Source organism: Alosa alosa, chromosome 24, assembly GCF_017589495.1.
Source record: "Alosa alosa isolate M-15738 ecotype Scorff River chromosome 24, AALO_Geno_1.1, whole genome shotgun sequence".
NCBI classification, from domain to species: Eukaryota; Metazoa; Chordata; class Actinopteri; order Clupeiformes; family Clupeidae; genus Alosa; species Alosa alosa.
The window spans coordinates 22202884-22220051 of NC_063212.1; the positions used below are offsets into that span (position 1 = coordinate 22202884).

Genomic DNA, 17168 nt, shown 5'->3' on the forward strand with positions numbered 1-17168 from the left:
TATAAGGATATTCAGCCTTAGAGTACTTGAGTTTACTGAACTTGATTAAACTGCAATATCACTGGTCTGTAATAAGAATGTGAAGAAACCATGTAGCAAAGAGAATGAGGAAAAGGTTTGATTGGCTTTATTTGACTCCAACAGCAGACTACAGTCACCCCAGATTGCTCATTTCCAAATAATGCGGCGAACAAAGGCTTTGACACTCGTGTTCACAATGATCAGCAAATCTTGTAGAAAAAAAGTAATACAAATATCAATAGAAAAGGAAACAAGTAAAAGAAGAACATGGCAAAAGAAATATAATTTACATCGTGAATAAAAAAAGAGAAAAGACAAAGAAGGAAAAGCAAACAGAAGAGACTGCGATCGTTTTTTTTCCACATGCTGAACGTCTCCCAGCTTTCCCAAACATTTCTGAACATAATTATGTTCTTTAACATTAGATAAGTAAAATATCTCTAGCTAATGATACACAAGGTGACTTTTTGAGCAATGTTGCTGGACAATATTTCTAAAATATTATGGTTCTGGCATACACCCATTGATATTGACCACCATTTTTGTAAAGAACTTCAGTATGCAAATTCATGAGTAGGCAATTTTTTATCATCCAATCAGAACCCATGGGACTGGTAATGTGGATGCCCAGCAACATTGCTCAAAAAAGTTGGCTCATTATCATCATCTTTACTTTGAAAACTGTTGATAACCAATGATAAATGTCCACGTATGCCTTGTAATATCAGTATTAGGTGTTGGAATAGTAAATTGAAGAGAATAAAAGTATACGTTTGATCACAAGTCCTCATAATAAAACCATTTGTGGTTAAATATGTGATAATGTTGACTCGACCCTTTCACTAAAGCACCAAAATGTATAAAGTAAAACAAGTTTGTAGTTGAGCTACAGGTATGAAGTCAATATACTCAAAAGACATCAGGTCATCTCTGATTACAAAACTTATAAGACACTTACTTCTGTTAAAATGCAATTGCCCACACACAGTAAAGAAATAAACGTTAGGCACCGGAAATGAAAAATAGAGTCATGTACAAAGTTTCATGAAAATCTGCTTTCAAAGACAAAAACATGACAAACCTGTAAAACTTAGCTTTAGTTTCTTCTCTGTTCGGTTTTATGGTCTGTGGTTTGCAGTTCCAAAGACTGGAATACACTGTGTGTTTATATAAAGTGATAATATCCAGCAACTATTGATAACTGTCTGTATAACTTCTAACCAGCTGCATTTGTAGAATGATGCAAACTGTTATTACATAAAACAAAAAGTTAAATTGCACTTTGTTTTCAAACAGCACACATATTCCACTATACACACACATTAATGAAGCTTACATTCAATTCAACAAGAGCAGAATAAAGAGAAACAAGCTGAAAATAAGTCAGTGGACAGGGAGTGAGGATACATTTTAAAGAACAGAGAGAGAGAGAGAGAGAGAGAGAGATGGGTTGTCAGCCATTTAATGAATTGTTTATCTACACGCTAGGCCTTCCATAGTCTTGCAGACAGACCTGTCCAGTGTGCTCCATCCTTCTTTGCTGATTAATTGATCAGCAATTAATTGAAAGGCCGATTAATTGATCAAATATTTATTTCTAGGCCGAATGATTGATCATTGACCTATTCACTAATATTTCCCTACATTGGCCTGCATGGAGCAGGTTCCCTTCACGTAAGTGAGAATAGTAAACCTCGTAAAATGTCACAAAAATGGAAACTATGTACTTTAAACAGCTATACATTATGCATTATTAAATCATCATTACTGATTAACAACTTATTAATGATTCCTTATAAAGCTCTAAATGATTCTTCTCTTGTTTATAATTACACCCATAAAATGCTATGAGAGCAGAGGCTAAGGCTTTTAATAAGGTAACGCCTTACGTGAACCCACAATCTCTGGCCTCCATGACACAAACATGCCATGTCAGTAGCTTTATGCTGTATAACTTTGCATAGCAGACTACACACTCCAATCATGTAACAGTCATGCTACATTTAGAAGTGATTTGTTTGTAAGGATGCACCTTCCCAGGCTTTGTGTGTGGTGCTAAACCAAAGTTGCGTAGAGTCCAGAGTAAATAAGCAGGGCTGATGAGGTTGCACACACCGTCTTCATAACACTGGACTCATCTCTATTTCACCTTTTGTTATTTGGCCAAGTCAAGATTACACATGCCAACGTTTCAGTTGCATGATCTTCATCAGAGCATGACATTTGCTACCTCATTACCCCTGGGTATTTACTGTGGAAAGATTCTGCACTTTATATCAGAGTGTAATTATGAACATTTGATGTACAACTAGATGATGTCTATCAGTAAATCTGCCTACTTTAGAGACCCTGCATCCTTTGCTGTATATGATGTTACTGGAAACCGTCCGGCACAATGATTGTGTGTGTATGTTCTGGATCAAATATCTTTCAGGTATCATAATTTATGAAAATAAATAACCTATAGCTGCATTAGAAATTGTGCATTCTGTAGAACTGTAGAACGTAGGCCTAAAATGTTTCTGAAACCTTTCAGTTCAAAAGTTGTGTGTGCATTTCGGGTTAACTATCTTTCAGGTATCATAATTTCTAGACAAAATAAGTTCAAATATATAGCAAACTGAAGCAGATGCGAAACTAAGCATTGTGGTGTCAGAAAGACTTAAGAAAGCTAACAGACCGCAGCAGCCCCAGAAATACAGTTGTGACCTCTGGCCTGTGTCAGATTCAACTGAGATTTGGCTGCTTGCTATCCATCTATCTACCAGACTATAAAGGAATGCCTGTTAAGAGACCAGTATGCCTTCTTAAGAAAGAAAAGTACAAAAAATAAATAGTGTGTCATTTTAAAAACAGTGGGGCAAATGTAGACACGTACACTAAACAAACAAACAAAACACACAAACACACATTATATCAAATAAAGGAAATGTATGCTTTCATAACAATAAAGAAAAACAAACAACAAACACAATCCCACCTTAAAATGCCTTAAAATGGTCAGTGACAAAAAAAATGCCCTTTTTCTGTATTCTGACTCTGGTAGGACATACAGGTCAGAACTCTCAGAAAAAAACTGAACGCTGTCAGCAAAAATGTCCACTGACCACAGCGGACATGAACGAGTCGCTAACCTGACAACAGTTAGGCCATTGTCCCATTAGAACCATGTCCATTCTAGAATTTGGCAACCAAGCCATTCCAGATCAGAACCATGTCCATTCTAGAATTTGGCAACCAAGCCATTCCAGATCAGAACCATATCCGTTCTAGAGTTTCGCAACCAAAGCGTTCCAGATCAGAACCATTTATATCAAAGAGGTTGACAACTGGACCATACTAGCTGAGGACAATCTCTTCTAGAGTTGGGCAACCAGACCTCTGGACTCTCCATGACCCCATTGATGTCCATGCCAGATCCTTGCTGTAGTTACACAACTGACCCATGCCATACCTACAGTAGGCCTGTTCCATACTGGAAAAAGGCCACTAAATAACTCACTCCCAGATTTAACACTGACTGTTCCAGTGATGAAGAGAGACGCTTTGGGAGAGATAATTTTGTAACTGTTCTAAGGGACCTGGAATGCTATGACGCCATTTCACATCCTAACCTCACATAGCGGTTGAGTGATTGAAAAAAAAAAAAAAAAAAAAAAAAACTAGAGAGCTGAACTAGATCCAGACACAGACAGCTGCATGACTCATAAATGACTGATAAATGAAACAGTTCTGGCTTGTTTAAACAAAATACTGACAACAAGAGGGAACTGCCACAATACATGAAGAGATTAGTTTATACATCTGAACCAAAGTCTTGAAATATAAAAAAAAATGTGTTAAGTGAGTTCATTTGAGCTGCATGGGGTCATGTTCCAGTTTATCTGCTATTAAGTTACTCAAGCAATGTGTAAAAAATAAAGAATTTCTTTGAAATGCTGTGGAATCTTTCTAACACTCTTGGCAACAATAAACACAGTCTACCGTCCTCTCCAGCACACATGCACCGAGTCAAAGAATAAGGGTTTATGGGATGTTTTTTTGATCATCAAGCCTCAGAGATGTATAAACACTGTGATAAGTGAGTTCAGATAGGGATGATCAAATCTACATTTTCATTTTTGAAAACACACAAATTTCAGTTCTGTTGAAGCCAAAGGGGAAAACACACTCAAAATAAGAACACCATTTTAAATGTAGAATATCTCACAGGTGCTCATGACACATTAACATCAGTGCTCTCTTTTTCTTTCTTTTGTTAAACTTCAACAAGATACGTAACACAGAGTACCATTCCACAAGAAAAATACAAATTTGATTACTCAATAAGCATAATTAAAAGGTATGTTGCGACATTTCATACAGGACTGAATAACAAAACTAAAACAAAACAAAAACACAAATTGTTGAGGCACCGAAGGCTGTTCCACACAATGAAACAGTTATCTGCAACAAATAAAACTAACGTTATCTTATTGGTGTTGTCAGTAGACAGCCAGACATAGTGCGTTGCTTGGCAGCAACTCAGTGGAATCCTCCAGGAACGCTCCTCAGGTGCCGTGTCGGAGGGAGGAAGTCGCTTCGCTAAGATTCTCTTCTTCAGTTCTGCGGAATCCAAAAGGCCCACCTAGGTGCGGGCCCTGACCAATCAGAATTTCTTGCCAGACGAGCGAGTTTCATGATTGGCTGAAACACCTCCCCTTGTTGACCCCCTTCCCCCCTCCAAGTGACAACAGGTCCATGCATGTCCATGGCATTCGTACCATGTGTGTGTGTGGGGGTGGTGTGGTGTTAGAGGAGGAGGTCTGAGAGCCAGGCTGTTGTGCAACGCTGAGGCCCTGTGACCCTCAGCACAATAAAGAAAACAAAACAGAGCCCCGAGCTCTACCGAGAGGAGCCCTGTCCTCCGCTTAAGCCACCAGCCATGGCGTCACTCCCTTTAGGACATGAAAGAAAAGGGGGGAAATTAAAATAAATAATAAAAAATAAAAAAACATATCAATGATGGGTCAAATACAGTACACTTTAACGCTGTCTGATGCAATGCAAGACCAAAAGCCAGTTAGTGTTTGTTTGTTTTTTTGTTGTTGTTGTTGTTTTTTAGCAGAAGCCGTACGAACTGAAACACAGCACAATACCCATACACATACAGTTTCATATCATGCGACTTTGGGTGGAGGGGTGGTCGTGGTGGTGGTGGTGATGATGATGGTGGTGTTGGTGGTGGTGATGATGATGGTGGTGGTGTTGGTGGTGGTGATGATGATGGTGGTGGTGGTGGTGGTGATGATGCTGATTGTGTTTTTTTGTTGGTTTTTCATCTTTTTTTTTCCAGCTGGTGGTTGCGTGGCCTGAGTGGCGAATGTGAGGGATCGGACAGTTTGAGATGAACACACTCATGGCAAAACGTGCACACACACACACACACACAAGCGCACACACACACACACACACACACACACACACACACACACACACACACACACAGGTCTGGCGCGTGTGTGCACGCGCGCAGCGAGTCAGCCTCCCAGCTGTCCCTGTGCCAGGTTTGTCCTCGTCCTCTCTGCTCTGTCCTTACATGTGTCCACTTTGGTGTCCAGTCTTAACACAGACCGCTCTGTGACCGCTAGTACACGCACATACACACACACACGCGACTGGGCATGTCTGCCTCTCTCTTGTGTGAGCGTCTGTCCTGGGTCAAGGGTGTGTGTGCGTGTGAACTCCACGATGCAGACGTGTGTGTGTGTGCGTGTGCCGCTGACGCCTCATCACACACACACACACACACACACACACAGGTGAACTGAAGCAGCTACGCATGTAGAATCAGCATGGCCGTGGACCTTCTCTTCATGTACACATAATATATTCATTCTATTCTCTCTGTAGTATCTTCTCAAATAAAAAACTATAAATACAAAATGAAAACGAAGCACTATTTACAAACTCCATGCGGTATGAGTAAGACCAATCACTGCAAAGAGACAAGAAACACAAGAGAAAACACTGGGTGAGACACAGAACAAACAAACAGTGCTTCTCTTCTTCTTCATCAGGACTAGTCAGTAACGCTTTAAACATCGATCAGTGAAGCACTGACGCAACCTCATGCAGCTGTGATTTGTGGCCAAGCTTTAATAAGAAACTCAAAACACACAAGCTCTGGTGGGGATGACCACACCAAGGATTAGGGCCAGATCAGCGTACTCTTAACATATTTGACAGAGACCAGACTACAGTAGGTGCTGCACTTACCTTCTGCCAGCATCCTGGCATGGGCAGGCCATCTGGACCCTGTGATGGGGGGGGGCAGAGGGAAACTCATTTAGAAGACATCATGACAGCATAACACACACCTGAAGCACCCTACAGTACATTATATCACAATTGTGTACAAGTGTCGTATGTCTATTCTAATGTACAGTGCATGCTACCACAGCTACTCACTTCATATTTATATCATAACAGTATATATAACTGCCAAAAAATGTTTTGACATGTTTTCACTCTGGCCAAATCACGGTTAGGATGTTTCATATGATCAAAATCAACATGCTCTCAAAATGAGGACTGTTTAATTAAGTATCTGACTATGATGGTGAGAGAATGCTTCATCGTGCAGTGGCAGCTGTAATTACTTTGAGCAGTGACAGAGCACTGTCTGATACCGGCTAAGTTTGGGCCAGACCTGGCTCAGATCTGGCTCAGGAGTGAGCCGGAACTGAACCAGATCCACCACCAGGGTCAGCAGCTTTTAAGGGCACCTGTGTCCCTAGTCAAAGTAATGACTTTCAGGCAGTAAACAGTAAACAACAACAAGTCAGTAAGCCAATAACAGATTTTTCTTTTGTTCTCTGAATAAAAGTAGTAGGATCAGGACACAGAATCAAATTAATTTTACACAAACATGAAAAGAGGACACGGGGCAACTTTTTGAGCAGTGTTGCTGGGCAACCACATACTGTACTGGTTCCATGTGTTCTGATTGGGTTACCATGAAAATTTGCATATGAACAATGAAGTTTCTTACGACAATCTGGAAAAGACCGGAATGTGCCCAAACAACAACAATCAGGAACACTGTCCAGCAACATGGCTCAAAAAGTTGATGCGTTGTGTGACATCACCTTTAGAGAATATACTGTACATCTGACTGTTTACTGACATGAAGCAGAGTGTGCTAACACACACACCAGCAGTGATTTGACCCAGTGAAAACATCAAAACATTAAACATATATCAAAAGCCTTTTTGAAACCATGCATATGGCATATTAATGTCACAATGGTATTAAAATGCAACAAAAACTTCATGATGGCTATGAACATGCATCCCCGTAAGTCGTAACTGTTGTGGAAATTAACATGTGACATTTATCACACTATTAACATTATTCCTCACACGTGACACACCACTAGGTGACCGATTAGAGGTTAACACAGTACAATAGACATTGCATGATTATAACACTTTTTAAGATAATTTCATCAACTATTTACATAAGGTGGTCATCTCAAAAGAGGGACAGCATATTTTACTACACCATCACAAAAACATCATAAAATGATTCCAGATCTTTCTCTAGATTTCTTTTCTCACTTTCCCCCCTCAGTTCTGGTCTGTCCAAATGGAACAGGGAGAGAGTACAGGTAGGGAGGAGAGGGTGGGGTTAAGAGAACTCAGGTATAGCTGAGGGGAAACGTAAAGGCAGACGCAGGTAAAGTCTGGTCCATGCTGTAAAAACCCTTTAGTGGGGTAAGACCTATAGACCCTTTCAAGAGAGTTCCATTATCAGCATCATAGTTGGCCCCACAAGGCATCCGTTTTAACATTCCATATGTTATCTTAATGCAGAGGAAGTAGACTGGGGCCCAAATAGAACGTTCAAGCATTGTTTTTGTTTTTATTGTTGAAAGGGTCTATAAAAGGGGTTAGTCTCTCACAGAGCTATGGAAGCCATAGGGAGATGTGATAAGCTAAACAGGTGGCCAGGGGAGGCACTATCAGTTTAATAACAGAGGAGTAGGCTGGGAACGTTAGGGAAGGGTCAAGGAGGGGACACTGGGCAAGGAAATGATCTTATAGCACCCATTTACTAAGAGATGGTTCCACAATTGTTTAAGAAGGTCAGAAGGACAGGTGAGCTAGGGGTCAGATGAAAAGGGTTAAAAGTAGTGGCCTCTGATTGGTCCGCATGCAGTGAAAGTGGTTGGATGAGAGTCATGGTTGATGGTGAGCATGCAGGAAGTGATATGACATAGAGAGGACTGTGAGTCAGACCCTCTCAGCAAGGAGAAAAAGGCATGCATGGGAAGGCTGTCTGGCTGTGTGTGTGTTTGTATATGTCTGTATGAGTGTATGCCTGTATGAGTGTGTGTGTGTGAGAGTGTGTGTGTGTGTGTGTGTGTGAGAGTGTGTGTGTGTGTGTGTGTGTGTGTGCGTGAGTGAGTGAGAGAGAGAGAGAGAGAGAGAGAGAGAGAGAGTGTGTGTGAGAGAGAGTGTGTGTGTGTAAGTGTGTGAGTGTGTGCGTGTGTGTGTGTGTGTACAGGTATGTGTATGTGTGTGTGTGTGTGTGTGTGTGTGTGTGTGTGTGTGTGTGTGCATTAATGTGTCGGTGGACAGTGAGCAGTGGGTAGAGGGCATGCGCAGGCAGAGGAAGGAAGAGAGAATACTGTACCAACTGGCACGGGGCATCGAGCCCATCCAGCCCAGGCTGCCCCGGCTCCCCCTTCTCCCCTTTAAAGCCCCGGAACCCCTGCGACACACACACAGGGAACTGGGAGTGTTACTGGGACTCAGGGCTGCACGCGCCCGCCTTCTGACCCACCGAAGGGGGCTCGGGCCTGGGCGGAGAGGGGCGGCCCCACCCTGGGCAATCCTGGCTTACTGGAGGACTGGAGGTCCAATCACCAATTTGTCCAAAGACTAATTTGTGTGTGTTTGTGTTTATGTGTGTGTGTTTGTTTGTGTTTTTCTCTGTGTGTGTGTGTGTGTGTGTGTGTGTGTGTGAGAGGGGTATAAATGGGAAATCTTGAAGGGCTCATTTACAGGACAATTTGTATGTCATTGTAGAGTAACAAATAGGGTGACTACTCTTAGGTAAACAGTATACATTTAGTAGGTCCCAACATTTGTCTGTGTACTCAATCAGAAATTGTATTGGGAATAATAGCACAGCTTGAGCTAGCGAGACCTAGCTCTGTGTTGTTTATGGTAGTGTAATTTGTTGTTTATGGTATGGTAATGCCAGGTTGGGGGCAGGCCCTCTCATCAGGTTGAGTTTGATTAAAAGGTTTTAGGAGATTGGGTGGGGTGGGGGTGAGGGGGTTCAGGACTTTGGACAGCCGTCAAACTGCCTTGCATCATTGCTACGAGAAAGAATCCGAGAGCTCATAGCTGGGACATACCAACGGGCAGGGTGCATCTAATCCAGGGGCACCCTGTTCTCCTTTCTCCCCCTTAGGCCCCTTTTTGCCCTTCTTCCCCTTTTCCCCCTGTGGACACAATGGTTCGGTCAGCGCAAGAGTTTCTCCAATCACAACTGAGAAGTTCATAGGGTCGGTCAGTGTGTCAGTGAGGGCGACCATGTGTGTGTGTGTGTGTGCAGGGCTCCCAGTCAGTTTCTGACAGACCTGATGTGACCTCAGAGGTCATCCGAAGTACCAAATGTAGGATGTAAATACTGAATAGGAGCAGGGGCATGCTGGGAAATATAGGAAATTAAGAAACTGTTGAAAAAAATAAATTCAAGGTGTTTTAAAAGAAGTATCAATATATAGAATTACCAAATCAATATAAATGATGTTTAACCATATCAATTTAAATGATGATTAATAACAATATCAATATAAATGATAATTGAAATTAGGAAATAATAATAATAATAAAAATCATCATCAGAATGTACACATTCACGCTAGTGAAACACTCATTTTCCATCGATACCTGTTGGAAAGTATGTTGGTCGCCCTCACTGAATCAGAAAATTGGGGTTGGGATTGGGATAATACCGTAGTTACAGGTAAGGATTAAACGCACAGCACCACGCTCTGGGGAGCAGTGGCGGGAAGAGTGACCGTTAGGGGACGAGGAGGACGAGGAAGACTAGAGAGCTGGAAAACTAATCCTTCAGAAAGTAGAAACAGAGATGTTCTAATGGGGGAGATGGCAATCTTAGCAGTGTAACGGCTAACTAGCTTTTAGCTTACATCCCATAGGACTTCATTCAAACAAAAGGGCTCCTGGTCTCCGTGCCTTGTTGTTTTTGTCTGTTTGTTTGAATGGATTTCTATGGGATAAATATGACATAAGCTAAAGGTAGTTAGCCATTACATGTTTTTTGTTTGAATAGAATCCTATGGGATTTTAGATTTTAACCCTTAAAGGTGTAGGTTTTTGAACATTCTAAGTTCCGCAACAATTGAAGGTTCTAAAATTCTATGTTGAATTCAATGAACCCAGATATTCTTTAGAACGTTCATTTCCCAACATTCCCGTCACACCGGTGTGACGGTACTCCTTTAAGGGTTAAAGACCAATTTCAATATTTTTGAATTTCAAAAACCGTTAAATAATAAATCAGCTAATATTAATTTTTAGCAAACACAATGTACTATGCTAGTATTTAGCATATAGCATATGCTAGTACTGTATTTAGCATATTGAAAAGTTCTGATCAAGGTGGGACATTGTGTTTAAATAGGCCAAACTATCTGGTATTCAAATTAAAGGCTCTTATACAATAAATGATGAAAGCATTATTATGAATAATAGCTTCATGTCTTTGTTTTTATCTGTGACAAACACCATTACCATGATAACTTTAGGGTCTGTACTTTATGCTTAATGATGGTATTTTTTTTTGCTTTTACACAATCGCTAACAGAAATAGGGTGACCACCAACCAGACTCTGAAAAGGAGGACAGGTTGTGTCTAAAAGTGAGGACAAATAGGCCAAAATGAGGACACCTCCTAATTTCTGTTTAGGTGTAAATGCATTGTGAATGTGTGTGTGTGTTTTTTTTTTTTTTTTAAATCATCGCTAGTTATAAGCTTACAAATACACTAACAATCAAGTTAGCCTCCACCACTCAAGCAACATTATTTTAGTTGGACGGCATAATGTGTAAAGAAAGATACGGGGTTAAAACAACCTGAGGTTTACTTATGGATGATAACAAGTTCAAACCCTCGTTTTGGAGCAAGATTACGTTAATCAGAGTTTTGAGTTAGGCCATTTGTATTAGCAATTAAATGGTTTATAACACATCGCTATGGAGCATAGAGCCACTTCAAAATAAACCGCTATTTTCAAACCACTGACGAGGCTCAAAATAGCCTTACACTTTGGTGGTAGTAGCATGGGTAGGGTCCTTACAGACAAACCAAAGTATTGTAAACTTTAAAAGTGTACAGAGAGGTTATAAAAAGACCTGTTTCTGAAGGAAGTGGATTGCCTGACTTTGCATTCCGGTAGCATCAAATCAGTGGCCACGTTCGATCTTGCAGCGCTGCACAGATCTGGCTGAATCTTACAATAGCCTACAAAGTGGCCGCGTTCGATCTTGCCTACAAACATGCCTCATGTCCAGCCAGATCTGCACAACGCTGGAAGAGATCAACAGTGCCCACCAATTCCAAGCTTTTAGCTAATATCGGCTGATAATATTGGCACCCTGATTTATCGGTGGGGCTCTACTTGTGAAGATTGGAATCTACTTTTTTAAAACATCTCTGGTAAAACCCTACCATGTCCCAACACAACATATGCACTTTACACAGGTGATTAGCTGATTAGCTGATCTACCTGGCCATAGAGTTGTGCTTTAGTTGAGTGAATGGCTGGAACAAATATGTGATAGGACTTTTACTTTCTGAAGCCGGAGCTTTCCACCTCTGAGTGGAAGGAAGGAATCAGAAGGAAAAGGAGGACGAGTGGTTGGTCCTCCCCACAAAATGGAGGGAGCGAGGAAGGGGTGAGGAGAAAAGGTACAGACAGGGTCATCATCAAGGGCATTAGGGAAGAGAAAGGTTGTCAGGGGTAACAGAACACAATATAAAGCCATCACTCGCAATCACAACACTCTCTCCTGGAAACATACACAAAACAAACAAATCATACAAACAAACATGTATTACAAACAAAGAAATCAAATTAAGCTATGAAAACCGTATCCCTTTTTCACACGATACCAAAGAGTCCAGGCATTCCACATGTGTAGTTTTCACTGTTTAACTTTTGTAAGATATTATAACCTGGAAAGAAAGCCAACTTAGATTGGTTGATTGGTTTGATTGATTGATTGATTGATTGATTGGTTGGTTGAGAATGAACATGGCTAGGAGATGGCTGATTGAAAGTCATGGAGAATGAAAAAATGATATCAAATCATTTGCATGACATTTCATAATGAACAGAGCCAACAAACCTAATTATAATGCCAATGAATGAAGGGATACAGTTTTATGAAGAAGTATCTATTTATATATAGAAACATTACTCGAGCACACACAGCACACCCTACCACAACTAGCATCTTTACACTTCAGCCTAAATGCATGTGGGTGGCTACATATATCTACATAACGGTCTCAAGCAAAACCACTAAGCTTGATGCGAGATGCAGGAACATGAAAAGAAATGTCCTTGTCTATGACATGCCAAATGGTGCACAGGAGCAGTTTTGATAGTTTGACATATAGCATATGCTAGTACTGTATTTAGCATATTGAAAAGTTCTGATCAAGGTGGGACATTGTGTTTAAATAGGCCAAACTATCTGGTATTCAAATTAAAGGCTCTTATACAATAAATGATGAAAGCATTATTATGAATAATAGCTTCATGTCTTTGTTTTTATCTGTGACAAACACCATTACCATGATAACTTTAGGGTCTGTACTTTATGCTTAATGATGGTATTTTTTTGCGTTTTTTACACACCGTTAACAGAAATAGGGTGACCACCAACCAGACTCTGAAAAGGAGGACAGGTTGTGTCTAAAAGTGAGGACAAATAGGCCAAAATGAGGACACCTCCTAATTTCTGTTTAGGTGTAAATGCATTGTGAATGTGTGTGTGTTTTTTTTTTTTAAATCATCGCTAGTTATAAGCTTACAAATACACTAACAATCAAGTTAGCCTCCACCTTTGAACACTTTCCATAAATCTGCAATATATGATAATGTGAAAACAAATGTCATGAATGTTGACAAATCATGCTGTTAGAAAATTGAAAATGTGCTAAAATGTTGAAACTGCCATTTTATTGTGTAGCAGCGTGTTCCAATATTATAACCAGGGGCGTAGCCAGGATTATTTTATAGGGGGGGCCAGCTGGGTCCAGACTTTTTATTGGGGTGGCACTTGGGAATTAAAACTACTAACTACTGTAGAATTCTGGGGTATTCTTACTGTATTCTGATGTGTTCATATGTTACTTCTGTGTGTAGTATACAACAGGGAGAGGTCCATATTATTGTACATAACTGTGCCTTAGGCCTGTGTAACAGCAGGAAGGTCATACAGGCCGATGTTTAGGAACATCCGAGGAACATCAGTGATAACATGGGCCGAGGGAGACAGCATGTCTGCCTATTCGGGCTAGTATCTCCATCTGGCCAGGGCCGGGTTGTGTACACTGGTTGGCACCTGCCACGTTGGCATGATTGACGTTTGTATGTTTTAGTATAACAGGCTTTGTCTTAGGTTTTGACACGGAGACGGATCGAGGAAGTGACCCGAGGAGCATCTTCTGTGTGAAGGCTCAGCAGCCGCTTCTAATAACAACCACAACTGTTTTACTGTTTGAGACTTAGCCTGTGTTCTGTTATTCATTATTTTACCATCTACAATAAATCATCATCTAATCGCCGATCCTGATCCCGCCGTCAAGCTTTATTGACCATCTTCAATACAGACATTAGAACTAAAACACAACGCAACAACCAGAGAATCCAACACTACTCAGAAAGTTTTAAAGATTAGGATAGCCTATTTTAATAATGGCAATAAATTGTGTAAAGCCAACACTGATACACAGGTCAGTTTGTTGTCCACTCCAAGACATTTTCCATAAATAGGCCAATGCTATAAAAAAGTACATTATGATAATGCACCTTACTTAATCACTCTTATTCAAATTAAAGAACAATTATAAATACTACAAATATTGTATGCAGATATTTCTTTCTGATACCCACTCCAAGTACTTGGCTGTAAGTAACATGGCTCTGAATTAAGAACCCCTTAGAACCCTAGACTGTTTTAAGGCCTTTTTTTACTACCTTTATTTATAAGCATTTATTATAGTCATTGTAAGTGCCATTTACACATGCTATATTTTTTCAGAACAGTCTAGGCTACCCATATCTGCCACCAATTCATATTAATACTTGCATTGATTTAATTTTAATGTTTAAATACAAAGACAAAAAGCGTATTATACCATTCTTATTTTGAAATGTATCTGTCAGCTGGACATGACTTCCATGTATGTGTAGGGCAGACTGCCCTCAATCTGGCAATATAAGAACCATGGTGAAGGGGGGCTTTGGGGCTGAGCAATTTTAGAAATTTGGTGTGCGCCTTACAGAAATGAATGCCATTTTTTTTATTTAGTAATGAAAAATGCCCTTTCTGTGCTCCATATCTGTGACACGAACTGATCTGACCTGACTGAACCTGTGTTTGCTTTCTGTGTACACTTATGATGATTCTAAAACAACTTTTCACTGCATTGTCATGAACAAAGTCAAGTTAAAAAAGGTGTTTCTTTGTCGAATAAATTGGGATGCAATGTGAGTCTCGAATTGGATGCCATGCAGGAATTTGCTGGGATCTCAAAACCGCATTATGAACATACTTTGCCATAGAGAAACACATGATAGCGTTGGATTATGAACAGTTGTACCAATAGGTCAGACTGAGAAAAACATCTGGTGTAGGTATCGACTTCCAAAAGTTATTAAAAACCATGTCATTTCGTAATGCCAGAAGTTATCCCAGGAAGGGGGCGCTTGTGGTTGAACTTGGTACCAAATCATATGGATCTACTTTGCCAATAGTCCGTAATGTCTCCCTCTTTCATCTGGTCAAGTCCTGACATATGCCTATCTTAGACGATTTTGATGAGTTTTCGTTGTTTAGAGGCCTAAATCAAACGAGATATCCAAAGTGCATAATACTTCATTGTTTTCATTCACTGATGTTATTTTGCAATCACGTTGTCTGTTTTTATAGCCAGAGGCAATATCGGTGCAAATCCCTAATAGATAGCCCATTGTCTCCTCTTTCTTCTGATATGCTTGCCATATCTATGCGATCACGGGTTCTCGAGTAATTCAAACGAGAGTAATGGGTGCGCAGGTGAACTGTAAATATGAATCAATTTGATTTATTTTCATGATTTTTTATTTTTTTATTTTCATACTTGATCACACAGGCAAGTGTTTAGTCTCGTTGGAAAGCCCCACTTCTGTCACGCAAATAAGGTTTCATCTCGCTGTGATGAACAGTTCTGGAGCAATGTAACAAAGAACTCAGGCAAAGCAGCCTGCCTCTGCCTGACCAGCTATGGCAAGAACCACAAGCAGTCAGCAATTTATGTTTTTTATAAAGTAGCCTAGGCTAGGCCCTATTAGCCTACTTTTCTTGGAGCCATCCGGAGATATGTGCCTAATATGCTAGCATTTCACGGGAATTTTGTTGAAATATTTTTGTAACATCGTTAGCGCGGGCATCTGATTATTTCTGATCAGCCCCACACATCAATGTCAGAGCCTACCTAAGGACAGCCCAACGCAGCTCACTTGGCTATGATTCGTGACACATTCTAACATCTTATTAGCATTAATGTTCCAAATCATCATCAACTCACCTGTTGTTACTGAGGTTAAGTAGTAGTCTACTGTCAAGTGTTTTTAACAGATGACTTGAATTGTCCCGCTGCTGCTGCTGCTGCACTAGGCCTAGCACGATTTGATCACAACAGTGGGCTACACTTCCTGACTGGGCCAATGGTCGTAGATAGAGTGCAGTAGCCTAATTGGTTCAGTCCCTGCTTTGCAAAGTGTTGACAAAGTGCCGTCGAAAACAGCAGCATTTTTTAAAAAATTATTTTCAAATTTTCACTAAACGGAGCTTTGACCAATGGTGGCCGTGGCCCCCCCTGGCCACCACGTAGCTCCGCCCCTCCTTTAACAATAGATAATAAACATGGTTATATGGTCATAACCATGTTTTATCGTCTCTGCTAGCTTAACTGCCTTGTCACAAAGACACTCTTACAGAAAACAATAGCTTGTTGTTTTCATAGTGAATTGTGGGTAAAAAAGAAGATGACTTTCATGTCAATGTTTCACATAATGGGATGAAAAATGCTGAAGAGTGAATAAAACCGTCTAATTGAAGTGCCAATTCAGTGAAACTTGGAACAGTTCAAAGCGTTTTGGGTCGATGTTCTCTCAAAGGTCCTGTTAACCAAGGAGTTTTTACAGAAGTTGCAAACTTCCTGTGTTGTGCTGTGTTATGTGTGGCATACCCCAGAAGTTGCACATAATGTCTGCATCATTTTGGAATTGTGATACTTTTATGTCTATTTTCTATTTCCGTATGGATGTTGAAGGCCCTGTTCCTAAGCACTGATGGTCCACTGACATATTTGAACCAGGTAGAAATCTGACCCTGGAACAGAACCAGCCCGGATCAGGCCAGTCAGCGGAGCAGCGGATCAGCACCGGTCCAGTTCCAGAATCAGATTCTATCTGGCCAAGGGATCAGTCCTAAAACTACTGATCACATCCGGGTCACCTTCTCTCCTCTCTCCCCAATGTCGCCTTTCTCGCCTGCTGAACCAGGTAAGCCCTGTAAAATACAACTGGTTGATTACACACACGCCTCACACACAAACACACATGCACACACACGCACGCACACGCATACACACACATCTAGTGCTAGTACAACAACATTTTAAAGGCACTCTTAAAAGAACATTTAAATGAAACTCACATCCAGTCCAGGTGTTCCAGGAGAGCCCTGTGAGGGAACGCACATCATCTAAGTTAGTTTATGATTTATTGCTTGTGTGTGTGACAGAGAGAGAGAGAGAGAGTGTGTGTGTGTGAGAGAGAGAGAGCGAG

At 40.6% G+C, this 17168-nt stretch overlaps 1 protein-coding gene across 1 annotated transcript in view; it reads right to left on the reverse strand.

The window, feature by feature from the left end:
• Window positions 1–4754: 4754 nt before the first annotated feature.
• The window catches only part of LOC125289315 (collagen alpha-1(XXV) chain), a 257176-nt gene continuing 244762 nt past the window's right edge, over window positions 4755–17168 (reverse strand). The window contains exons 35-39 of the mRNA XM_048236068.1: window positions 17038–17064; window positions 16837–16890; window positions 8702–8779; window positions 6280–6318; window positions 4755–4958 (exon numbers count right to left, since the gene is read on the reverse strand). Coding sequence (XP_048092025.1) covers window positions 4932–4958; window positions 6280–6318; window positions 8702–8779; window positions 16837–16890; window positions 17038–17064 — 225 coding nt within the window. The 3' untranslated portion in view covers window positions 4755–4931. The remainder of the gene's footprint in view (window positions 4959–6279; window positions 6319–8701; window positions 8780–16836; window positions 16891–17037; window positions 17065–17168) is intronic.